Source organism: Ambystoma mexicanum, chromosome 9, assembly GCF_040938575.1.
Source record: "Ambystoma mexicanum isolate Mex_15411 chromosome 9, UKY_AmexF1_1, whole genome shotgun sequence".
NCBI lineage: Eukaryota > Metazoa > Chordata > Amphibia > Caudata > Ambystomatidae > Ambystoma > Ambystoma mexicanum.
In genome coordinates this window covers 439,946,551-439,973,922 of record NC_090931.1, presented here as the reverse complement: position 1 = coordinate 439,973,922, position 27,372 = coordinate 439,946,551, and the positions used below count along the sequence as shown (strand labels likewise).

General features: G+C 46.9%; 1 protein-coding gene across 4 annotated transcripts in view; it reads right to left on the bottom strand.

Moving 5' to 3' along the window:
• Positions 1-27,372, bottom strand: part of POR (cytochrome p450 oxidoreductase) — a 964,880-nt gene that overhangs the window by 515,286 nt on the left and 422,222 nt on the right. For all 4 annotated transcript variants that reach the window (XM_069614934.1, XM_069614935.1, XM_069614933.1 and 1 more), the window contains one exon: positions 5,405-5,453. In XM_069614934.1, coding sequence (XP_069471035.1) covers positions 5,405-5,453 — 49 coding nt within the window. The remainder of the gene's footprint in view (positions 1-5,404; positions 5,454-27,372) is intronic.

Below are 27,372 nucleotides of genomic sequence, written 5' to 3'. Positions count from 1 at the left end.
CGAAGTTTCTTGTTCTGAAACTTCGGCGCGTGTAGTTTGCGGAGTATCGCCCTTGTTATTTTTGTTATGTCCAATTGTCATGCGCTGCTGCGGATGCCTGGAAGGCTTCGTATCAGACCGATCCGTGGGCGCCGCCGAAGTTTCCGGCGGACCCGTTGGCGCTTTCGCCTTCTTCGTCGAAGTCGTCGAGGGGGGCGCTTGGGTTGTGTGCTTTGTGCGGTGCGATTGTACGCCCCTGTCACCGGGTGTGGTCCCTGTAGCAAGACCGGAGTCGAGCCTGGAAGGGTCGGGGACTGGCGTGGCAGCCCTAGAATAGTCCGCCTCAAGGTCTAGAACATCCGCGTTGGACATCTGGTCATCCGATGTACCCCCGTCACTTTTGGCTGGTGTCACAGCAGGTGAGGGAGGCTCCACGCGTGACATTCTGTACGCAGCCCACCGCTTCAACCGGCGCTCCTTAAGGGTTTTAGGTCTAAGGAGTTTACACGCCGAACACCACTTCTCGTCGTGCTCTAGGGGGAGACAAGCGTTACACGACATGTGCTCGTCTTTCCAGGGATTTCTGACCCTACACACAGGGCAGAATTTAAATCGAGTCCTTTCCATAGCAGAAGGGAAGGGTGACCAGACCAAAAAGGAAAGCATTGGAAAAGAGGAAAGACATAATTTTTAACAGTATGGCAAACCCCGAGCCCACTCTCCCTACTGTGTAGGCCGGCCAGAAGGCCCGACCACGTGGAAGTCCGAACGCCGGATCTTAGGCGCCGGAACCCACAGCCGTAGAGGATTCCCCCGTAGTCTTCGTCGAAGATGTTCTTGATGGGCAAAGTGACTTAACGGGGATTAAACCGACAATTCGGTAAGATAAACAATGTCTCATGAAGAGCTCTGCTATAGGGCGACCAGTTATCTGGGCAGAAAAAAACAATCTGAGGAACCTCGGCACGTGAGGGATTTTGGGTACTACACACGTCACGATAGGGATAGTGTTTCAGACACGCATATGCCGACGTCCCCTTTCGGTCCCCGAAAGACAAGATGCAATACTCTGTGGTTACCACTGGATGCCGGACCATATGCACAGCATGTGAATCTAAGCAGATTAACAAGCATCAGAACTAGGGATATTGTTTCAAGTTTAAGTTAGGGAGGCACCAGGAAGAAATTTAACATTTTCTTCATGATTTATTCTCTTACTCGCACCCACAACAAAGCTACACATGCAGGATGGAGTAATCACCTGCGCACCTGAGAGATAACACTCAAAATATTGTGCCTTTGAGTAACTTTCACCCGAGAGTAAATAGGAGTGAATAAGTGGAATGTATAGTCGGAGGAACTGGATCTGCCAAAATTGAACTACACATCGCAAAATTAAAAAAGGGCCGAATAAGCAATCTGAATCAGTAAGGAAATAAACCCAGCCTGTACTGTGATAATGTGCATGTCAAACAATGCAAAAGACAATTTCTTCACCTGTGATTTTCTAAACGAACTTATTCACTTTGAAATGGAGTACATCTAATTTGTAAGTAGAGAGAATCCTGCAATACATTCCATTTAAATTATATAAAATAATGTTGAAATTAAAAATGATACAACTGAAGAAAAAAAAAGAAGCAAAGGTTTTATTGATTTGGATAACCAGTTATTGAATTCAGCTTCAAATGTTGCTGGCTGCAAGTGATCAGAGATAACCATCTGATGGTAATGGTCTGTTCGATTTACAAGCCAGTTTCAAAGAGTGCAAATGTACTTACTTAATATTTTACAATGTGCTTAATACTGGCCCAGGAACGGGATTTGCACCTGTGTTGCTCTGCGTTGACTTGCTTCCAAGACAAACGTGTTGCAACTGAGCTATCCTCCGGGTCCTTAGCGCGACCTGTTAAATCATCAATTCCCAGAAAACCCAGCATGTGTGGTACTAATGCAACTAGAACAATGAACCCTGTTAGAGTGCAAGTTAAGGCATGCATCTTTGCTTCGATTATCAAGCAGCACATAATTACCATTGACTTTATTTGCAGAAATAAAGTAATATTCCAACTTTTGAACAGGACCTATGAACATGAAACCATGTGTTTTAAAGATCAAAGACTCCCTCTTCCATTTGATACCAAATTCGACTGCTATACGATTTTTAATAATTAATAAAATGAGAATAAAATCATACTTTTTTAAAGCAATATGCCAAACAATCATGTTGCATATACACAAATGCATCTGAAAATATAGTCCTATCATCTTGGTTTCATTAGGTTTGCATATTACAGTAAAGTTATGAAAATAAAACCATTTTGTTCTCAAGAGTATTTGGAGTAATTTTGCCTCCCACCTTTTCTGACCACAAATATTGAAATGATAATCTGTAGTAGCTTGGGCATAGCATGGGTGTACTTGGCCCCAAGTGGCAACTTGGGCCTGGGTGTACATGGTCCTAGGTATGTAGTGACTTGGGTCTTGTGCTATAGGGCATACAGTGTTGATCAGTGGGCAAAGTGTACGAAACGAAGTAGTGGAACTATGTTCCCTGCTGGCCTGCAACCGCTGTTCTCAAACCCCATCGCCACACCCCTCCTAAGCACAATCCAACCCGCTCTGCCCCCCCCAAAAACAAACACTGGCTGTTTAAGGGAATGTTACTTATTTTAAAATTAAATAATTCCAGAAAGTATAGGAACAGTAAAACTTAAAGTAGAGGAGCACCGCTCCCAACCACTGGTGTTGTGTGGCTGTGGGAGGGTTCCAATTCTGGGGTCTTGAGTTGGACGGTTGGTGCCGGCAATTGGAAGGTGAGTTGATGAGGGTGTGAGGTACCAATGTGCTAGCTACCAATGTTCTTGCTGTGGTGTGCTATTAGAGACTAAAGGACCTAAGCAATAAAGGACCTAAGCCAACAGGTCTGGCAAGAGTTAAGGAGCAGGTGGTTGAGGAGAGCGCCGGGCGCTCAGATCACCTAGGAGCAAGGGTGACTAGGGTAGGGTGGTCATGCGGCAGTGTTTGAGGCGAAGTAGCAGTTCTGGGCAGCGCAGACTCCCAGGCACAAGTCTTTTTTGTTGTTGTGGAAAACCAGGTGGAGACTTTCCAATTTATCATGGACTCATCAAGAGTCAGGTGCAGGTGGCGTCCATTTATGCTGGGTTGGATGGACTCAGCAGTGAGTCCACAGAGCTGCTACAGGACCGAGAGTCTGCTGGGGATATTGGATGGCTGGGAGTTCTTTCCTTCTTCAGGACTGGAGGTGCAATGATGACATCACTTAGCGGGGAAGGAACGCAGCAGCATCAAGGAGTGGAATGATGCTCTGCGTGCGGACGTTGTCCGGTGCACAGTTCTTTGGAGGTATTGGGCAGTGGGTTCCCAGACACTGAGGATGTTCAGACAGCTGGGAGTACTGTGCAAGGTCATGTGCGAAGCGTCACTTCGGGTTTCCTCAAAGAGAGACCCAGCAGGTTGCTGAAGTCTTTAGCTGAGAAGAGGATGAGCTCCAGGGTACTTTGAGGTGTACCTCGATGGGGATTGGTAAGCCCTGGTAGTGTGCAGCCAGTGCCGGAGCATTTCAACAAATCTAAAAATGCTCGACTTTCATTTGTGGAGGGGTTGATGGATCCAACAAGATATGGGTGTGGGAAGGGCGAACTTGGTTAGATGTATTTTAGGCCTGTGTGTCATTTGTTTGTCGTTGTCTTGTTTAAGTCGTGACCCATAGGTCGAGTTAGGTTGTGAGGCCTTGTGTTATTTAGATTGTGAGGTGTCTTCATGTGGTGGCCTTTGTTAGGGAGTACGGTTTCAGTTCAGACATGGGGCCAGCGGACTGTGGGTGCGGGGTTGCACAGGACAGTGGTATCGTTAAGGGCTTTTACTTTATTTGAACTTTAGTGTGCTGGGTATCAGGTGGACTTTTCCTCTTGTATTTGAGGGTGCTGAATGCTCTCGGCAGGGTTCTCAATCTCTGTATCCATTTTCCTTTACAGGTTGTTGGACTGTTGTATTCGGAGATGGTTTTTCCTTTATAGGCTGGGGTGGACTTTAATCTGGAGCATTAACTTGATTGCCTAGGATCTGGGGTATGCAGGTGCAAGGTAGGCATGACCTTTGCAATTGTAATGGGTCATTTATAACGTGCTTAATACCCAGAGGTTTCTAAGCACGGACCCGGGGATCGAATCAGTGTGTCTCTGCATCGTCTTGCTTCCAAGACTAGTGCGTTGCCCTTGAGCTATCCTCCTGAGACATTTGGGAGTATTGGCATAATTGTCATATGTGTCATGTCGCTGTCATCTTTGTTGGGTTTTGCAAATGGTCAGGCGTATTTCCCATTTTCCCTTGTGGCTAGATCATCACCCGTTTCTGGTTCAGGTGGGTCTTATTTACTGGTTGTGTGGTGTACACTAGGATGCGTTGAACTCCATTGTGATTGATCTGGGGTCCAGCTCCCACAGGGGGAGATCATGCGAGACTACAGATAATCTTTTTAATGCACATCCAACTTGTACCATATAGTATGTATCGTTCGCACTGATTTAGGGAAGGATTTAATTGTGGGTGGATCTGCCCAAAGCACATTCAATAGCCTGTGGTCAACAGCTATCTTTCTCATCATCCTGCCCAGTAAGCCTAATGCATCCTCTTCCCACCACAAAATCACATGTTGAAATTGTGCTGCAGACTAGTACAGCTTGAAATCTGGTACACCAAGCCCTCCCTCATAAACGTGTAGTTTCAATGTTGCTAACGCAATCCATGGGGGACTTTTTCCCCATAGTAGTTTATCCAACATTGGATCTAGATTTATTTTTTAAAAGGATAACGGTATGATTGCAGGCATAACTTGGAAGTAATATAAAAAGTCTAGGAAGTATGCCATCATCAGTGTCAATGGTAGGTTTACCCATGAGTTCACTAGTGTTTAATTTCAGGTATCATGCACCCCAGGTGTCTGTCAAAATCAGCATTAATCATGAAAGTTTGCAGTTTTCTTTTTACATTAGGGAGGCATTACCAGAAGCAAATGGCAGCCACTTTGCAGTAGCATGTAGGATTACATATTCCCGATTGTCCTGTGAGAAGGGCAGATCATCCCAATAGAAGGACACTGCAGCAGATAAGAAAAGATAATCATGGCCTCTGAGCTGGGCTTTATTTCCATTTGTACTTGGAACTCTAATTTTATGAGAAGAAAATGAGCGGTCAAGCCTCTCCTAAATAACAGATGGACATCTTACCAAGAATCATTGAAAATCCAAGTGGATGCTGTTCAAGACACCTGCAGGGGAAACTTCATGAAATGGCTATTGCTGAGGATACTGCGTCTCTGTTGGGAAAATATCTGGATAGTGTTCATACATATAATCAAGGAGCATAGCATGTAAAGGAGAAGGGGAGAAAAATGTCCACTTACTGTCTTCTTCATCTTTTCCACAAAACTGTTCTCTCTGACAGATGAACTACTGTAGAGGGGATACAAAAAACACAATTTACTTTCACTTTAAGGATTCCATTCTCTACTACTCAGGGTTTACAAGGAAAATAAAAACACCAAAAACATTGGTCAGATCCTCTTGCTACATCTCAGATCCTGCACCTCTTATTGCAAACAGAATTCTGGCCCCTTGACTGTAGCAATGACAAGGCCAAGAGTGAAATCATTCTGAGCAGACCAGGCAAGGGATGCCAAACAGATGCTGAAAATTAGACTTGCACACATGTCATCAGGGTTTACAAATCAGTAGCGCACACATACACAGAACCAGGTAATCTTGAGGGAACCGAGAGAGGGATGCCAGGTGCAAGGAGAAAAGAGGGGACACGACAAGAGAGGGGGGATAGGCGGGAGCGAGAAGAGGTGGCCCAGCTAGGAAGACCAGAGGTAGAGATACAAGGAGAGAGTAGAAGAACAGGGGTAGAGTTAGGAGGGATAAGATCAGGGAGAGGACAGAGCAGGAGTCAGAGTGAGGGGGGCGTCTGCTAAGAGACAAACCCATATGGATAAGATCCTTGGGAAACAAAGGTCTAAAAGTCTTGGAACGACCGATCGAAAAGGCCTCAGCCTTTAGGCCATAACCAAAAGCTTAAGGAGATCAGACAGTAGGGGTTACAGATCTCTACTCTTGGCTAACGCCCTGAGGATTAGGGAAATCTGGGCTAGGGTGGAGGGAGCCCATGGGAGGTCAAGGTACCATTTAGGGATCCCCATTAGATTGTACCAGAAGACAACATTCATTCGAAGAGAAAAGTACATTTTTTGACATTTTTAATAACCCATAACTATCTCTTGGAGGGAGAATATTTAGGCCATGTTTGACACCACTATTTCAATTATAGTAGGCTACAGTCTGTCTATATGTACAATTACTTTTATGTGCAAGATGTTGTGTGTAGATAAGAAATGTGCTGCTATATGCACAGTAGTGCATTAGCAGTCTGGGTGAAGGCCTTGTCACAAGGGAGTAAAGGTTGGTATCCAAATCGCAGGCCTGGTCCGGATTCTGATTTGAATATTATCTCTGAATAGCAATGATAGCTATTTTGTTGTGTGGAAACATACACAGGATGAACATTTTCAATGCGGTCTCCAATGTTATTGCGCGTGTGTGTGTGTGTGTGTATGTAAGTAAATATTGTCCATTTTTTTTACTCATCTGCCCATGTTATTTGGAATTGTAGAAGAAGCATTTAAAACCTCTATTCCTGGCTAGATTAGTCAGATCAATCACACAAGCAACTGCAATATGTGAAGCAGGTCTGTAATATCGGCCTCTTAAGGAAACTGTTTTGCATCTCATTGGTAGTTTCTGCTACCCTTCTTTTTTTCTCAATGGTGGTATTTAAGTGCAGTAACTGCAATTTGCACTAATGCACTGGTACTTTTTAATATGGATGGTAAGCATCAAAGAACAATTTATTTAGTTGCATCTATGCATTTTGATATTATTAAAACCGTTTACTTGCCCATCACTGAAATTTAAGGTGGCATAATGTCTTTGCCTTCTTTACAAATATTTTAGAAAACCACTAGGGGGCGCAGGGAAGATGGCCGACTAAGCCTGCAGCTCCCGCTCCCTCCAGCAAGAAAGAGAGGAGATGGTGCACAATGGCCCGGGAAAGCTACATCTGACACCATACGTCTAGAAAAGACAATTGTGCAAATCAAAGAAGCCTGGAAAAGTGGCCCAAAAGCGAGACCCTGCAGAATGCAGAGCGGAATAACCTGACAGCAGAGCACCAAGGAACAGGCCTGAGAGGTTGAGCCCGGGCACCCACCTGACGAAGCACCGTATTGGGTGAGCCCGGAGGAAAGGAGAGAGCTGTGGGAGATAACCGGTGCCCCGAGCGAGCAGCCGTGGAGCAGAAACTTGCGAGGTGGGCACCCGCGTAGCAGCCCTGGAGGAGCCGAAGTTGTGAGGCCTGAAAAGGAGGGGACCCGATACAGAGGAACACGACTGGTGAGCAAAATTGCTGAAATCGTGCGGCCAACATCGCAGCGAGAGGGAACCCAAGCATCGGAGGATGTGTGGAACAACCCATGTGGGAGACTCGACCTGAGGGAGAAGACGCACCGGCTGCGATAACACCCCCAGGTACGTCCCTGTGCGCCGTTTACTTGACCCCCCCCCTCTCCAATCACCCCTGCGTCCCAGCCCCCGAACAATCCATTCGACACAGTGGAGGCTCACACAAAACACCTCCAGCCCCTGTGACACCAGCCCAGGGAGGCGATTGAAGGGGAGAATCCAAGCCTGGGGAGGGATAACCGCCAGACACCCTCACATCAAGGAGTACACCTAAAGGAAGAGGAAGAGAGGTGCACCATTTAGAGCAGAGCGCTAACACCCCTAAACACAAAGGGGGCAACGGGAGGACCCCCCCGAAGCTAAACCGAGCCCAAAGGAGATAACCCAAGCTTTTGAGAAGAAAAAGGTGCAGCCCACAGCCAGAGGCAACTGGGTCTGCAGATCTTGTCTGCACACCATCTTGGCAATAAACTAGCCCTAAAGCGGCTGCCCAAGGGAACGACGCAGAGTACTGATGGAAAGGAGAGACACTGCCGGAGCACATAGGACCCCCGACAGGTGAAAACCAGAAACAGACTTCCGCGACGAGAGTGCGAAGCCAGAACCAGGGGAACGTGGAAAAGGACTGGGAAGAGGGGGAGACAATGGCAAAGAAAACTGGGGAGCCAAGAAAGGACACGCCGTCGGAGATGCAGGTCAGTGTTCTCAACCAAAGAAGATACAGGCCACATACTGGCAGAAATAAAGGCCCTAAGGGGGTGGGGACATTCAAGCATCCCTAACAGACCTTACAGGCAGAATGTTGACGGTGGAGAGTAAGGTCGAAGGCCTCGAACATAATCAACTGAACGCGGATATGGTAGAAATGAGACTGACGCGAGGATAACCAAAATCGAACTCAGAAGAGCAAATCATGCTCAAAATGGACGACCTCGAAAAATGGGAAAGGCGCAATAACATACGGATACTCGGACTGAAAGAATCGGCGAGGGAAACACCAAGGCAGGTCGAACAAAAGGTACAGGCCCTGGTGCAGCTTGAAAGGGCACACAGCGGAGGCCGTCCATACGGAAATGGACCCAGATCCATAGTGGCAAGATTCCTATGATATATGGACAGAACGGAGGTACTGAACAGGGCCAAACAGCTCAGAGAAGTGGAATTCGAAGGCTCCAAGGTAGCAATATACCAAGACCTCTCAAACCTCACACTGGTCCATCCCTCACGACATGACTGCGCGACAAGGGAATCAGATATCGATGGGGCTACCCATTCTCTCTACAGTTTGAAGTGGAAGGGGTGAACTAATGCTTAACGTCTGCAGAGGAAGCTTAACAGGCCTTAAGCCACCTCACAACTGACCCTGAAATGGGCCTGATAAGCCCAATGGGCCCATCCACAAACAGAGAGGCTGAGATCTGCCCCAGGCCCACAAAGGAGGAGGAGGGGACAGACGGGAAGAAAATACATGCAGCTCAATGGTCCCTTTCAAGCAAGACAGAAACCATGACCAGGAAACTTGAGAGCAGGACTCATGAACGACGGAAACCGGACCAAGAGAACCCGGGCACACACTTATAGCAGTACAAAGGATTAGCCGGAGGGAGGCAGCAAACTCCGCTCCAGAGTGGCCCTCTGTGAAAGAGAGGGAGTCTCCAAGACTCTACTTACATTTCAATTACGCTTGTTTTTAGTTAAATCACTGTTGGGGGGGGGGGTTTACATGAAAGTTATGGCTCCGAGTAAAGAGGAAACACAGATGAGAAACTTCGTCCCCAAGACTTTGGAGGAGAACAGATTACAGAGTCGTGTGATGAACCGATGTACCATATTCGCAATGGGAAGAGGTGAAGCAAGGAGGGGTCTGTTGGTGGGGCCACTGAATGTGAAGGGTCGGAACTCCTTGACTAAAAGATCCCTGGTCGCAAGGGAATTCCGCAAGGAGTCCCTCGATGTGTTATTCCTTCAGAAGACACGTCTAATACAGGGAGAGGAGCGTGCAATACGAGGGGCGAGGATAGGTCACGTCGACTGGGCATTAAGGGACTCCAAGAAAGGGGGAGTCGGTATAGTGCTGCATAAGCAGTGCAAGTTGCCAGATTCTGTTACCACCTGCCTCTTACATGGAAGGCTACTAGTACTAAAGGGGACCCTGAGGAGGACGATTGAAGCCTGTGGCCTAGTAGATGTGTAGAGACAACACCCGGACGAGGGGGGATACACATTCTACTCAGCACCACACAAAACCTACACTAGAATAGATTACCTTCTCACGAACATAGACTAGGGGACCAGAGTGACCCATAGCAAAATAAGGGCGATTGGCCATGACATGGTCATCATGTCCCTAGAGGTAAGGGGGCTCTATCGACCAGATAGCAGTTGACGGTGCAATGAATAACTATGGAAAGATCCCCTCTTTACAAGTCAACTGGGGGATGAGATCTCGGAATACTTAAAGCTGAACGTCACTGGGGAGGGAGTAAAGGGATGGTCTGGGATGCAGGGAAAGCATCCTGGAGGGTTCTGATCATTAGAGAAGGGGAAAGGCGCAAACAGGAAAGGAACCGTAGGGAAGATAAGTTGAGGAAAGAGATAAGAGCGGATGAAGAGAGGATGCACGCAATGGAGAGGGATAAAGAAGTGATTAGGGAAGGAATACTCGCTAAAAGAGCTGAACTGAAGGCTCTGTGGGTGGGGGAAACGGTATGGAAATTGAGATACCTCGAACAAAAATACTATGAGAAAGGAGACCAGGCAGACGCACCGGCGAGACTCCGAGGACAGCAAGCTGAGAGATGGGCGTTACGCCTGGCAGACCCCGCTGGGGGCACACGGGACACACCCAAGGAGATAGCAGAAGGCTTCGCTCAGTACTACCAGGCACTCTACAAATCTGAGGCGCCAGCGGCGGTAGAGGCAGTACAGGAATACCTAGACAGGCTCGACATGAATAAAACTCACCAGCTCAGAGGTGGAACACCTGGCGAGCCCCATAACAATAGAGGAGCTACAGGAAGGGATTTCCTGCCTACCAAATGGGAAAGCACTGGGGGAGGACGGGTACACCATAAGATTTTACAAAATTTACTCTGGGATCCTGTCTGGTCACATGGCACAACTATATAACTATATCCTAGAAACGGGATTCGCCCCAGATACCTTCAGCAAAGCACTGATATCAGTGATCCCGAAGGAGGAGAGGGACCCCACACACTGCACGTCTTAACGTCCAATCTCTCTCCTGAACGTAGACTAGAACATTTTTACTTGAATCTTAGCTATACATGTCTAGAAGAAATTGCCCAGGATAGTGCACCCAGACCAAATGGGGTTTTTAGCAGAGAGGCAAGGCCCAGACGCAGTCTGAAAGACCCTAGATCTCATGCAACACATGGAGGGAGCCCCCGGTGACTATGCACTTCTGAGCCTGGATGCAGAGAAGGCTTTCGACCGCTTCGAAGGGGGGTTCCCATTTATGGTGTTGCGGAAAATAGGAGTTGGAGACAAAATGTGCCAAGCCATCAGAGCCATATACTCGAGACCAACGGCAAGAGTAATAGTGAACAGAGCAAAATCTAGAGAATTCGAGCTTAGTAGGGGCACTAGACAGGGTTGCCCGCTATCCCCTCTCCTCTTTGCCCTAGCAATGGAACCCTTGGGAGAAGAAATCCCAAGAGACGAGCAGATAGGGGGCATCAAGGTAGGAGAGAAGTCCTATAAACTAAGCATGTATGCAGACTATGTAGTAGTGGTATACCTCTCGAGGTAAAGGAGACAGTGCCAAAGGTGATAAAAGTGTTAGGAGGAATACGTTAGATTACCGGGCTTCAAGATAAACGTGAGCAAGTCAATTCTTCTTTCCACTGGGAGAAACAGAAGAGCGGGGAATAAGCTGGGAGGGGTTGGGATACAGGTTGAGGGGAATGACAGGAGATCTCGGAGTGCAGACTCCCAGAACACTAGATAAATTATACGAGATGAACTTCCCACCAGTACTGCACCGACTCTTTGGGGAGCTAGACACTTAGTCAAAACTCACCATTTCATGGTTAGGCCGTCCGGATGCACTTAAAATGGTTCTACTCCCAAGGATATTGTATCTATAGCAGGCTCTGCCGATAGAAATGCCGGGCGTACACTTCAGCGAACTAAAAAGGAAGATGTTGAGGTTTCTCTGGAAGGGAAAGAAACAGAGTGGCCCATAGACTGCTGGTGCAACCCAAAAGGTAGGGGAGTGGTAGGGCTGCCGGAGATGCGCACGTACTATAGGGCTGCCCAGTTTAGAGCCTTGGTTCCCCACCTATGTGGTGATAGGCAAAAGCAACGGGTAGACATTGACAACCACCTTTTCCGCCCAGTTACACTTGGGGAATGACTAAGGGCCTTGAGAGTAGCCGCCCCATGTAAGGTAAAGACACATAAGATCCTGGGCCCGCTCTGGTCCCTCTGGAGGCTCAAAAAAGAAATTATAGGACCGACAACCTGGCCCTCACCCCCAAGTCATATATGGGCACCGCCAATTAGAGACCGAATCCCTGGACACGAAAGATTCCAGGACTGGTTTGAGGGAGGAGTGGAGAGAGTGGGGCGGGTCCTAAAAAATATATAAAAAAAAGAGGTTTGTCGAGATAAGTGAGCTAGAAGAAATGCTTGGAGGGGGAACAATTTCAGTATTTAAATACTTGCAACTTAAGGGGGCGCTGGTGTCAGAACATTGGAAAACTGACCTGCAAAGGGAACTGACACGCAGAGAAAAGGGAACCTGCAAAGGGAACTGACACGCAGAGAAAAGGTACCAGATACTCGGAATGGAACAAAGGCCCATCTCTGTACTATATGAGGCTCTACTGGAGGGGACCTAGGCGTGTAAAGGAGAAAATGTGAGAGGGATATGGAGATTGAGATGGAAGAAGAGCAGTGGCAAAGTCTATGTGATGATGCACACCGCACGTCATTGCTTGTCAGTACAAGCTCCACAGGTTAAAACTTCTATACAGGTGGCAGTGGGATTCAGTGAGACTTTCTCATATGTACCCAGGATCAGACCCTACATGCTGGAGGGAATGCGGACAGAGAGCACACTACTGGCACATGTGGTGGACCTGTGAAAGAGTGCAGAACTACTGGAAGGAGGTGGATTAGGAACCTGGATGGGGTGGATAGGCAACTGAACCCCCTTCTGGTGTTATTTGGGATAGAGGCAAGGAAAGGGGAGGGGAGTGGACCCAACTCCTGCACATGCCGCACTACCTGCTACTAGCGGCCAGGGCCTGCATCGCAGGGGGTTGGAAAAGGGCGGTCCTCCCCAGTGAAAAGCAATGGGCAGCCAAGGCCCTCGACATATAGAATGGAGCAACTCACCAGACAGATACACGGACAAACCCCGTCCAGGGAAATTGAATGGGTGCCCTTCCTGGAGGCATATGACCCGGAGAGGCCCCAAGGGACTCCAGACACCCAGGGAGAAGGAGTACAGAATGGGTAAAGGTAGATGAGGCCTTGACGCACAGGTGGGAAGGGAGAGGAAGAAGACCAGATAAAAAGAAAGCCACGCAATGGACCCTAGTGTTGTACCGCAGTGACAGCCCGGCGAAAAAGGAGGAAAATGGACTAAGAAACCAGGGATGTCCCAAAGCACCCAGTAGCCGACCGCAGGCACCGGTGATCAAGGTCTTCTTGTCCTCCAGGAGCCATGACAGGTGTAATGGGGGAGCAGGGGGGGTTCAAAATCAGGGGGGTAAGTTGGGGGGATTACGTTTTCCTTTTGTTTTCTTTTTCTTCTCATTTTTCTCTTTCCTTCTTTCCTTTTTCCTATGTTACCAAATGAAGAACCAAAACTGGTCAAGACGAGCTGTGTATTTAGTGATTTTGTAACTGCACATTGTTATAACTCGACCAGAATTGCTCTTTAATAAAAACTCATTTGAAAATATTTTAGATGCCCTAGTGAATTTTAGATTTGCACATTTTGTACTGCAAATTTTGTACCTGCAATCTGCACTTATGCATTGGCACTGTGATACTGATGCTTTGGTTTCTAATTTGGGATCAAAGCGCAATTCCCTCAATCTGCATCCATTGTGACATTAATATTGGGGGATTTTTAAGGATGTCTTTCTGGTACTGCATATGGCAGAATAGCCTTGCCTCCCTGTACATCTTAGGTGTACTTGTGACTTTCTTTTGAACTTGTAAACAATGTGGTAATTAACTGGATTTAACAAGGAGATTTTAGATGTAGTGTTTAGGAATCCACTGCAAACTGTTTCATACTGATCCAATTGTTTTACAGCCCTACAATTGTGGCTAGGTTTGCTTATTTAATATGTTTTCTACTGTTCTGGTATGGATAAGATGCCTAAATAGAGCGGTCTCGGACTCTGAAAAACAAACTGTAGAACCAGGAAACCTGGCCTAAAACGTCAGATTCTCCATGTAACCGAAGTATGTAATTCTGGCCAAATCACTTTACATCACTGTGCTTTAGTTTATTTACGACTACATGATTTCCTTGAAGTGATTCTTTTAGGTATGCACTACATAGAGACTCACAGATGCATGGCTTAACAGACTGCAGAGTTGAAAAATATATTGACCATTTATCTAGTGCATTCCATAGTCTGAAAAGTCTTCAATGTCGCTCATAGCTACATCAATGTTGAGCCATGATTCTCTCCCACAGATTAAAATTAAGTGAAAAACGTTGCGACAAGAATATTAATGGGCTGTAGGATGGTTGGGGTGATGGCTTGAGGGCTTCAAAGGAGGATGGTGGTGAAGCTACATGAAGGGATGTAATTAAGACGAGCGTGTACTGCAAAAATAAGGCATTAAAAAAATACAAAACTGAGGAGACCGGAGTCACAGTAACATGTATCTATTGTTTCTATCAAAAGTGCATAATAAAGTGTTGGTTACCAACTTGCCACACTCTCCTTTTTCCGTTTGGTACACCACATATCTAGGTGGGAAAAACTGAACCACCCCCTCCCCCATATTATTGCCTATGTTACGCCCAAGTTTAAGGTAGATGAGAGTTTGGATGGCCAGGGTGGCTTGGGAAACTAGCAGACCAGAAAGTATATCATTTAGGACAGCAAGTTAGGAGGTTGCTTATTTTTTAGAATGATGATCTCTGTCAACTGAGTGAAGTTTCTGAATGGTGTCTGCAATATTATCCACCAGTGAACATTCGGGTCACAATAGCCATGGTCTGCAACATCACAGCAGGTCCATTTCTTGGGGTGGGAGAACCTGGCAGTGCACAACCCGCAGTTCCTTTGCGAGTGCTCAGGATCTCCTGTTCTCAGCCACTGCCCAGACTAATTTCCAAGTTGGGTTGGAAGAGATTGCTTCTAGTATGTGCGTTATTTTTGCTATTTGAGACAGATATCTCCAGACACCGCAGTGAGTGGGTATTTGACTGTGGTTTTTAAAAGCAGACCCTTAAGAAGTGACAATATTGGGCGACTAGAAATGGCAGGGGTGCATAAAAAGCTTTGTGATGTGTGAAAGAGTGACTACAACCAGAGGAGCTTATGCAATTTCTGGCATGTCTAATTCTCCATGGTACAGTTATAAAACCCACAGAATGTTCTTTTGACTCCCATTAACACATCTGTCTCAAGTAGACTGGGAAGATGTGGTCAAGTGCCAAAATTGAAGACTGTTCAAATTCCAGCTATAGCACTTAAACATTTTTATCCACTGGAACTCATGCAATGTCGCTGGGCTGGCTCTGCCCAAATAGGGAGTCTCAGAAGTGATTCAGTTCTCAGTATATGCCATTTATAAAAAAAAACAAAAAAAAGAGCCTCACTCATGTTTTAATAGTCTATAGAGTAGCACTGACAAACCCCAAACTATAATCCTACAAATGGGTGGGTTGTCCCGAAGACCTGGTTTCCATTGCTTTTGCTAATTGTGGGAGGATTTTCAGTAAATTAAAAACGCTAAAAATGTATTTAGTCTTAAATAGCTCAAGATACTTATTGACCTAGTTATACTTTCATGATCGAAAGAAATAAGATCATGCATCAGCAGTAAATGTCATTTTGTCGCAGCAAAATCTGGGAGTATCCTTTAGGCAATGAACATAAACATGCTGAACTGAGGTTCCTTCTCAGCCCTTTATGAGTTAGCAATATCTTAGATGGACGGTGGATGCAGAGTTTACTCAAACATCAATAATAGAAACAACTCAGGCAAAAGATACTGTTTTAATAGCAATTATTTAAAACCTGGAGTACAACAGACATCAGACATCCCTCACGATCTCTCTCAAGACTTCTGAAAGCATTTAATAAAATATTACATTCTTAAAGGGACAAATCATCATAGGTGACATTTAACTTGCGTATCACCAACGCCATCCTATGTGGCAAACTACAAAAACCTAATGGCGAGTGTAACAGGTTCTCCAAGGATCATCTAGGTATACGATCCATACTTGTTTAGGGCAGTGGAATTATGTGATAGGTTTCTTAAAATCAGGTGGGGCAACTAAGCCCTTTCCCAAAATATGTCACTATAAACTTTACTAAATATACATCTAATTGGCTACACAACTATAGCACCCTTGATCATGCGGTCCACTATCCTTGGTTACTTTCTAACCTCCGCCAGTACCTTTCCCAACCTACGTTAGCAGTATGCAGGCTGAAAATCCAGGTACAGATGAGCTAGTCTTGACCATAGCTTTCCACCAATTAGCATACCCATCCATCCATCCATCCATCATCACCTCAGTGATCTACTGTCAATTAGGTCTTTGAACTGGGACTTGAACATGTTCTTTGCGCCGGGGAATTCGGGGGAGTGAACGCACGCTCTGCCCTTATGCAGAGGTGTGACCATCATGCTCGTCTAACATCTCCCCACGTGACTAAAGTTCACAAAATTGAGCTTTCAGGGTCTTAAAATACTAATCTTTAGTAGACCTCTGACATCTTCTTGTTTTTGTCAATGCCTTCTGAACAGAAGCTTTGTTCTTTCACACGATTTGTATCCAATGTCAGCTCACCCCAGTCCTGATATCGCCTTGGCTTCTTGGCTCATCCAGCCTCGTCTCTGAGTTTTCTCCTGCAATTTCTAATTACACCATACTCTTGCGTTTCCTTGCATGTATACACGTGTAAAATATCTTGATATATTCATTAGGTCTGCAGCATAAGTTCCTTCATCTTGATCCCAAGATGTCATTTAACTCAGTACTTTCTTGATGCCCTATAGAATTGCTCACATTCTCTAGTCTCAGCATTCCTTCTCTATTCATCAGCTTTGCTCTATATGACGTCACAATTCATCTCCATCATATTGTCTCGTATGCAGGTATGGTTTTCCCAGTGGGAACCTTGCCTCCTAGATTTTCTTCTTAGGTATCAGTATTTTCACTGGAACCACATGTGTTTCTCACTCCGGGATCAAACATACAGGTGCTGTAGGCAAGATGGTTGAAGTGGGGGTACTTGGAGCCTTCTCTATAATGCGATAATGAAAGTAAATTATTATTTGTGATGACTGCTTTTCACTTGGCCTTGTCTGCTTGTTACTCTTAAGTGTGTTAATTACAAATGAGAAAAGCCAGCCTTTGTTGATAATGTATGATTTTATGTTGGAGTGGAGTTGCAGTGCAAGGTTTAGAGCAGGGTTGTCCCCAGGCTTCGGGCCAGAATTCTGGCGGGTTTTCAGAATATCACTCATTAATAAAAATGTGCATAGATTTAGAATCATTGTATGCAAATTTATCTCATGACTATGAATGAGCGGTATCCTGAAAATCTGACATCTTTCCGACCCTAGAGGCCTGGAGTTGGACAACCCTGTTTAGTGCTTGCAGAGCATTCTAGGGTTTTGCCCTGGAAGGGAGTAGTTTCTTACCTGTAACTCCATTTCTCCAGCGTTGGTATCTTTCATGGATTCACATGCTTTGAATATTCCCCGTCGACAGGCTGGGAACCTCTGTCTTTTTAAAATAGCGTTTTCCCTTGGAAAACTTTGACACTTTAGTGTCCTATCGACGTCCTTTTGGGGCGCTTAGGTAACACCCAACAGGACGTATGGTATAAATAGACCCACCCCCACGTCTTCCTTCAGATTCTAACCTCCAAAGTAGAGGCACCAACTAGGTTTGCATGCAGGGGAGGCCGGCCGGCGCATGTGAATCCATGAAAGATACCAACGCTGGAGAAATTGAGTTACAGGTAAATAACTACTCCCTTCTCCAGCATTGGATCGTTCATGGATTCACATGCTTTGAATAGATTACATAGCAGTAGTCATGCATGGTGGCGTGTAATGCAAACCAATACATCAGGAACGCAACACATAAGAACAGCAAAGAAGATATTAGCAGTGGAAACATTGAAACAGATACCCCAGGGCTGAGGGGCTTACCTTACTGAAACAGGCGTTGCAGGACTGCACGTCCCATTAGTACATCTGCACCATGTTGCTGTTCCAGGCAATAATGCTGAGTAAATGTATGCGGCACCGACCAGGAGGCCGCCTGGGAAATGTCCACCAGCGGAATCCCCGACCATAATGCCGCTGACGATGCAGTGGATCTCGCCGAGCGCACCTTTGAGCGCCTCTCCATAAGCTTTCCCGCCTTAGAGTGACAGGAGGAAATAGCCAAAGAGACCCACCGAGATAGTCCTTGTTTGGAGATTGCTCTTCGCTTGACTGAGGGTCTATAAGCCACAAACCGTTGTCTTGAACGTCGGAACTCCCGAGTACAACTCAGATAAAATTTCAATGCTCTTTTTACATCCAGCATATGCAGCGCCTTTTCAGCCGATGAGGAAGCCGAAGCGAAGAATGATGGCAGCACAATGAAAAGTAGTTGGCACCTTTGGAATAAAATGCGGGTTAGTAGCCAACACCACCTTGTCCTTAGTATGGAGGATCAATCACTAGGGCTTGCAACTCCGATATTCTTCTTGACGAAGTAATAGCCACTAAAAACTCCAGTTTCCACGACAAGAACTGTAGGGGCGTCGACGACATAGGTTCAAACAGGGCTTTCATCAGAGCCGACAGGACCAGATTGAGGCTCCAACTAGGAGGACATTTCGTGGCTGGAGGAAAAGTCCAAAACAAGCCTCTTAGAAAATGCTTCACCAGACGATCACTGAACGGAGGGGTAGGGTAGCATGCCTCTTCCGAGTGAATCTAGAAATAGCCACCAGGTGTACTTTTATGAAGAGAACGCCAAACCTTTCTTTGCCAAGGGCAACAAGTAGGGCAGAATTTGCTCCAATGAAATGCTTAAAGGGTCCATCCTAGGCTGACCCGTACAACACACACAAAATCTTTTCCATTTGCATGCATAGGAGATATTCGTGGACTGAGTGCTTGCCGCCTCCAAAATGCGACAGTCACTAGGAATGTTCAGTAGGCCAAATTCGAAGAAGTCAGGAGCCACGCCGTCAGGCTGAGAGAGCCCGGATCGTGGTGCCAAACTGCACCCTTGTCTTGAAACAGAAGGTCCGGCGTCACTTGAAACCGCATTGGTTCTGCTACAGATAGATTGAGTAGGTCCGAGAACCACGGCTGCCTGGCCCAGTACGGGGCCAGCAGAATCACACGGCATGGGTATTTCTGAATCCACTGAAGGGTCCGCCGAATGAGTGGAAACGGAGGGAATGCGTACGCGAACCTGTCCATCTACGGGAACGAGAACTCATCCCCCAGCAACCCTGGCTGAGGCCATCTGCTGGCAAACTCCTTGCATTTTCTGTTCTCTCGAGTGGCTCGAAAATGCTCGACACCTGCTGTTCCTTCAGCTGCCACTCGTGGAGTTGGTTCGTTTTCATGCTGTGTCCAATACCAAACGGTCTGATGTAATTTTGTCCCATTCGTCAACGTGTAGGGCTACTCTGCCCCCAGCACATTTCCCCGAAGACCTTCATTGCTGTGATTTTGTTTGTTTACTCTTGGCGGAAGAGGGCTGTCCTCTCCTTCTGGATGCCTGAAAATCACAGCTTCTTTGTGTAGACTAACGCCCATCTATATCCTTGTGAGGAGTATGCAGACCGATTGCGATTCCGGTCCCTGGAGGCAGCAAATCGGGCGTTTCCCAAAGCTCCACGGAAGGGGACGAAAGGGACGAAACGACTGGCCGCTTTGCAAGGCTCCCAATGACCTCGCCCCATCAGAGTCCTCTTTCATACTCTTGTGGGCTTCGTCTATTATTTCCCCAAACAGTTTTTCCACTTCACAGGGCATGTCCAGCACTTTGTAATAAACCTCCGGCCTAAAGTCTGTGCACTTTAGCCAGGCCTGCCTCCTTAGTACCACCCCATTATTTATCTGCTTGAAACCAGATTCCGCCAAATCTACAGTGATGTTAATGCTGTGATTTGACGCCTCCTCACCTTCATGCACCAGCAACATGGCCGTCTTTTGGTGTTCCTCGGGCAGATGTTCTAACAGAGGGACTAGCCGATGACACATTTCGCGGTCGTAGCGCGCCATAATTGCCAACGAGTTGGCGGCCTTAACTGTCGTCGCCCCCACTGTTAAAACCTTTTTTTCCAAAGGCATCTTGTCTTCTAGCATCGCCGTCAGGAGGTGTAGTGCATTTGTGCTGTGGCTTTCCTGCTAGCCGCCACTGATTCAGGTGTGGGTTGTGCAACCAAACACTTTGGCGCAGAGTCCAGGGCCTTACATTTTTTCTCTAACTTGCCTTTAACTGCAGGCTCTGAAAATGGGTGGCACATGGACATGGTCCAAGATCGGAACGGAGAAAACCGCCTTCCTTCTCTTTCCCATGTGGTCAAATAGGAAGCATTCTTTTCGTTCTTCCTCTGGAGTCAGACCAAACTCAACACAGGCTTTTGCCATCATGGCATGAAATGCCCCAATGTCATCCAGGGGCGACGGTTGCGCCAGACTCCTAGAAGCCTCTATTTCCACGTCAGACTCCCATGTCGGGTCTCTTGATGGCGACGAGATGTCAGAGATTGAGTCCTTGGGACATTGGTCAGAATCAGAGTCCTGCAGCTCACCCTCGTCTGGGTGGGAAGAAGGAGGCTCTGTGCTCATCAGCCAGGAAGCCGGCAACTGAGTCGTGGACGTTGAATGCGGAGGGGCACCTGCCGCGTCGACGATAGGTGTTACCGGGGGCGTACCCAAGGGAGTCAATCTCGAATCCAGCTGACTTAAAAGGGACTGCAGTGTCGATAAGACCTGGAGAGACAGCACTGACTGTGGGTTCAGCAGAGGAGACGCAGGTGGAACATTCTGTACTCCTGCCGTCGCCAAAGGGACAACGCCCTGTAAGCAGAGGCTTGTTGGGTTTACCACAGGCTCTCGCTCCCCCTCCATCGACGACACTGAAAGGGCGGACTCCTGCTGTAATAAAGTGTCCGGCAGAAGGGCGTCATACACCAAAGGCTGGCAAGCTCCACTCACTGGTAGCACGTCAACAACCATGGGCCCTCGTCGATCGCAATTGTGGAGACAGACCGTGTAGCCGGCAGTGAAGCCAACGACGGGGCTCCCGCTGACAGCCCTGGCAGCTCTGGAGCAGATTTTTCAGGCGATCGTACCTTTTTTTGACTCTCTGGATAGGTGCTTCGCTGATTCTCTACTCGAGGAAGACCTACGATGGTCTCCTGGGAGGAGCGTTTTGAAGAGTCCTTTTTCGAAGAAGATTTCTCAGGCCTTTGGGACTGATCCGACTGACCATATTTAGGCGATGAAGGAGCCCCTTTCGTCAGGTGTTTCCCCGAAGAGGGGCAGTCACTCTTTTCCGTAGGCCGTGATTTCTTTGCCGGCGGTTCAGCCGACACCGACTGGCGAGGAACTGCAGAAGCAGGTCTCTCCGATGCCAAGCTGCGAACCGATCCTACCTCCGATGGAGCGTAGGCCCCATCGTTCAGCCACGATATCAACCGCCGATTGCGGTCTTTCAATGTTTTCTGTGATAAACCCTTGCAGATGTCACAGGCATTGGCGGAGTGATGAGGGTAGAGACAATAGAAGCAGTCCATGTGCCCATCGCCTGCATAAACCTTTTTCATTCCGCAAGTAGGGCAGGGCTGAAATAGCGCTTTTCCCGACATTGGGAAACAAATTGACCACAACACACCAATGTGTAGAAAGCACGAGGTGATCCCAACACTTTGGAGACAGTTGAAATCTGAAGGGAAGCCGCGGGCGGGTCTATTTATACCCTACGTCCTGTTGGGTGGTACCTAAGCGCCCTAAACGGACGTCAATAGGACACTAAAGTGTCGAAGGTTTCCAAGGGGAAACACCATTTTAAAAAAAAGACAGGTTCCCCCGCCGGTCGACAGGGAATATTCAAAGCATGTGAATCCATGAAAGTCAATGCTGGAGAAACTGTATTATCGAGAGACTGCCCTGATCACCAGCACCATCTTTCATTTCAATTGGCAGGAGTTCAAATTTGCCTCAAAGCAACTGTAGTATACCAACAAACATTGGAAATGCCAATGGTTTTGGTTTTGTGTAGGCCTGAGATAGGCATTTACCAGGCAGTCCCATAATGGTACCAACTGGTTATTAATTGGTAACTGCTGCAACATGGGATGAGAACCTGGGCATATAATAGTGCCTGCCAAATTCCCATTCTGTATCTATACAAAAGCCAAAGCTGTTGGCATTATCAATGCTTGTTTTAAACAGGAATTCAGTGCAAGACATGCATACTGCTTATAAATCAAGTGGCTGAATGTAGAATTGCTCAAGTCATTTTTATTAGACCAGCATTGCATGTATAACTCCAATTAAACTAACGATTCTCAGAAGACTTCTTTGAAGGTTTGCGGTTACTGCTTTATAAAAAGTTAGCTCAAAGAGATCCCAGGAAGATTTTGAGCGGGCAGCAGTAGGAAGTGGGTGTGAATAGCAATAAGGATTAACTTGGCAATGGAGTCAATGGGTGGTTACATAACCAAGCACCACCCCCACAAGCTGTGCGTTCCTCCTCCTCCCATCTCATCTCCCCCTAGCTGTACTTCCATGTATTAATCTTGTAGGTGGCATTTTTGGTGCCAACTTCTAGTCATAAATAAAAATACTAGGACTGGAACTGTGGTGCAGGAAGTGCGCTCCCAAGGAGAGATCCAGTAGGTGGGTAAATATTGAAAAACCTACAATTGCTGTGTCCCTCATATTCCATTTCTCCCTAGCATACTATAATGCAATAGTTTGGGCTAATAGGTGGCACGCCACCCAATAGCCAAAACTAAAAAGGAAGCTAGGAATATACGTTCTGGTAGAAAGGTGTACTACCGGGTCTCTCACTTTACTACTTTTTAGCTTTTGCCATTTTTGGTCATTCCCACTAGAATAGAATGAAGTAGACCCATTTTTCATATGCAGGTTGACTTATCTGCAACTAAGTTGTCCGACAATTTGAACGCATTTTATATCTAATAAGCTAATGATAGCCGCAACAGTTCAACTAAAAAGAAAGTTACGGTGATGCTTAACGCCAAGTTGATCACTGGGACAATATACCATTCAGCAGTCAACATCAACTTCTAGGATTATATCAATGGGACACCAGAATATCAGTATATGAAAAATGCTATTCGGTTTATCTTACATGCAAAGATTGTTTCAAAGAGGGGTTTCCAAAAAACAAGCTAGAATAGCCTGATGGACGGCATACTAATTCCACAGGTTCTGGCAGTCCCTTCACTCTTGTATTGCCAGCATCCTGCTAAATGGGGTGGACAGGTGTGCGTGGGCATAAAGCCTAATTTCCCAAAAGGTTTTAGGACGAGTTACTCTCCATAGAACTTCTGTTGTCTGCCCCTGGCTACCCTCCTCACATATTCATAAACATGTTACAGTCGGAGTACAGCATTTCTTAACATTCCTGGACTAGAAAGATCCATTTACAAAAGGATGGGCAGCATCCGTGTGGGATCATAGGTTCCACCAATAGTAATTCAATTAATAATGTGCAGCGTTTATGGAGCATGTCAGACAGGTTCTTCCACATCTAAGCACTGTAACAATAGCTTTTAATACCCAATTTAGTAGTAATATATGATGACCTCATTTTAATCCAAGAAATTCTTTGGACGTGCTGATCCATAAGGAGCGTCTAATCTGAAATGAACATTGAAGGAGCAGGATTTAAAACCATTCATAAGTAGACAACCAACGGATTAATGCACTGCATGGGCACAGGGACCATCATAGAGAGGGGGGAATGCCTACTTGGGCATAGCATTCTAGGGTGCATGACACCACCCAACAAGCCAGAGAAGACTGTTCACCAGATAAATGAGACAGGATAGCACACACTGTCAAGTAGGAAACAAAGGCTAGACCATCCCTCAGGGAGCACCTCTAAGGACCAAGGAGCATAGCTAAAGCCCAATGCCAGAAACCCCTTCTGATAAACTTTTTTGCGTTATAATGGCTTCTTGTAGCAGCAGAGTTTCATAGCTGTTACTGAAACCTGGCTCCACGCTGCCTCAGGACCGCTTCTATCCCTAGCCATCCTTGATTCTCGACTGGATAGCCAACCTAAATTGTGACACTAATATTGAATCTAATCAACCATGTCCCTGGACTGACCACCACCTTTTCACTTTCAGCATCCCTACCAGAATCACCCACACTATTCCTGATATTGTACCGGCCACAGTCACAAGCGCAACATAACTTGTGCTAAATTACTCCCACTTATCCTCCCTGCTCTCGATCTCTCAGCATCATGCTCGGACCCCACAGTCTTGGTAGATGTTAGGAAAGATTTCATATTGTAGGTAATTTTCCTTCCATGTGGCAACCCCCAAACTTTTTGCTGTTTTACACCCGGATCTAGACTTTGCCAGAGAAGCGCAGCCGTCCGCCGCACTCCTCTGGGCTTTCGCTTCATTCTTACGGGGATACTGACATGCCCTTAAGACAGTCAGTACCGGGAAACGTTTTCCGTAGTTCTTTTCTCATGTTGTAGCTTTCGCGCAACATGGCACAAGAGGGCACTATAAGCTAAATTACTGCACTCTTGGGTCTCTAGTCATTCTAGAGACCCTAGAAACTCTCGATGGATTTATAATGAACTGTGCAAGTATGTCATGGACGGGACTGGTGGCAGCGATCGTTTCTTTGTGTTTTGAAATCCCTTTTGCCCGGTTCACTGCGCTTCTCGCGTTTGGCCAAAATGGGTGGCCTGGCTTCCAAAATGGCCAGACCACGAGGTTCTGTGTCCTGTCCGCTGACCGTCTTGCCCCTTCACCTTCCCCAGGTCGAGCCGACCTGGGGCCATCCTTATTTGGGCATGTACTTTCCCGCGAAACACAGATGCTTTCGCGGGCTTCTACAGGCCTGGTGTGAGCCTCCAGGATTTGGGCTGGGATGTCTGGTCCCAATACACATCCTGGGTGCCAGAGAGTCTAGTGTGTCTTGAATGCCTGGGACCACCGTGGTCTGTGATAGGTCCACGTATGGTGTGAGAGTTTTGTGAGCAGATCTCCCATTGGGTCCTCTCCATTTTGGCGCGAAGTGAACTCTGGATGAAAGGAGGCTGGAAACACCACTACCATGTCGATCTCCTGAGTTCTCACGAACGAAGGATAAAGGAGCCAAGTATCTGCAACTAAGAAGCTGAGTCGAGGAATCGCTGGTGACCCGCTGAAGGTTTGGCACCCTGCACTGCTGTCGTCCTGTGAGGCCCCTCTGCCTCTGATCGTACGAGAAGGCCTGTACTGGTGCTTAGACCCTTTAGAATAGCGTGAACAACTATTCTCGGCATCTTCACCAACTCCTGTACATAAGCCTTCGGAAGCGTCCCTGGACCATCCAGCGGACTGACCAGCCTACACAGGAACCTTGCTCTGTTACCGCCGTCTGGCTGCTGCGGAAATCCGAGCCCTCGACACGCTCACATGATTCGTACACTTGGCAATCCCAGGTCTGAAGTGAGACGTGTACATTGGGCCTGGAATACAAGCGGTTGCCGAGTTGCCCTGCTGGGGTAACAAACTGTGCGTGTTCGCTGCATTTGGGACACCCTCGACCCTGACTTCTGCTGCCGCGGAATCTACACGGCGCCGAGACATCCCTCTGATCGCATCTGAACCTGCCAGCGAAGAAACTTACCCGGAGAAGCCTGGGTCTGCCTCCATCGGAGACCGGTGAGTAGTCAATACCCTGAACCGGTCTCCCTCCTGCCGGAGCTTGTGTGGCTTTCCCCCACTGTTGAAAAGCAGCACCCCTTTCTCCGTACTCGCGCCCTGCTTCTGCCCACAAGTGGAGGCCGCGCTCAAGTAGCGGAGGTCTGTTCGCCATCGTTTGTTCACCTCTCTGAACTGCCCGATTTCCCCGAAGAGACACTCCTTGGCCCGTTGGCACCCGCGTGTGCAGGTACTTTTGAGCACAAGGCTCCACTCTTCGTAGGGCTCGGACTTCCTTCTAGTTAGGTGGTCTCTGATGTCGAACTGGGCCTGACGATTACTTGCACTGCCTGATTTCCTCCCCATCTAGGTGGTCTGCATATTTCGTGCTTTTAACTCGTTAGACCCCTCGGTCTTGTATATATATTGTATTGATTGTGATGTGTTGGTTTACTTGAGTTTTACCGTGATTCTTTACTATGGTCGATGTTACAAAGGCCTTCTAATAAATGTGTCTATATTTTTAATATAACACCTGCCTGGAGTAATTTGTAAGTGTCCTTGCTTTGTGTGCTCATGGCGGGCTTTCAGTCACCTTCACCCCTCTTGAGACCTAGTCTTGACCGCCGCCATCGCTACCTTGATTGGTCTGGCTTGTCCAGAGGTTACCCTGTTCCAAGAAACTAGGCTGGCCTTCTGAACCTCTGCCCCTCCAGGACAGAGTTCAGAAATCCATTTTAACAGTAGACACAATCAGACCATGCTGAAAGCCCTCGATCTTATCGCACCTACCAAACTCAGAAAACCCAAACCACGGGCCCATCTCAACTCTTGGTTCATGCCACAGTTGAGAATCTTACGTAAGGAAAAAAGGAACCTTGAAGCACGTTGGAAAAGTAATCCAACAGAAGCTAACAAAGCTAGCATTGCCTTAGCTACCCTAAACTACAAAGAAGCCATATTTCAGGCTAAAATGGAGACATACAACAAACGCATCGAACTAGCCCAATCGAACACTAAGGAATTATTAAGAATCCTAAAAGAACTGGAATCCCCTGCTACCCCCCTGACACTTGTTCCAAAGACAGCATCTGGTGTGCTAACATTCAAAAGGCCGTCCTTGGCAGAATCGCCACTCTTCAAACTAAAATTAATGACAAGAAAAACAGTCTGCAGACCAGCCTGCAACACAAAACTCCTCAGGTCAATATTAACCCCAACACCGATTCCATGAATCCATTCAGTTTCTCACCACTCTCCATCAGCGAAGTTGAACACTTAACAACCTCAAACCCTGGAATTGTCAGGGTGATCCATGCCCTGCCGCCATTATTAAGGAGGCCTCGCATAACCTAGCGCCTTTCATCACCACACTCAAACTCCTCATTTAGCTCTGGGACTGTCCCTGACAACCTCAAGGATGCCTGGATCATTCCCCTCCTTAAAAAACCTACTTTGGATGCTAACATACCCACCAGCTACAGACCTATCACCACGGTCCCTTACCGTTTAAATATTCTTGACCATGCTACATACTTGCAGATCCAAGATTATCTGGAAACTAATAATCTCCTGGCACTGAGGCAATCACATTTCTGTCCTTGGTTCAGTACGGAAACTGCCCTCCTAGACCTCAAGACGCAGATTGAAGACCTAAAAGATAAGGGTAAACTGGCCCTCCTACTCCTTTTAGATCTATCCATGGCCTTCGATTTAGTAAATCACTAAATCCTGTGCAGTCACCT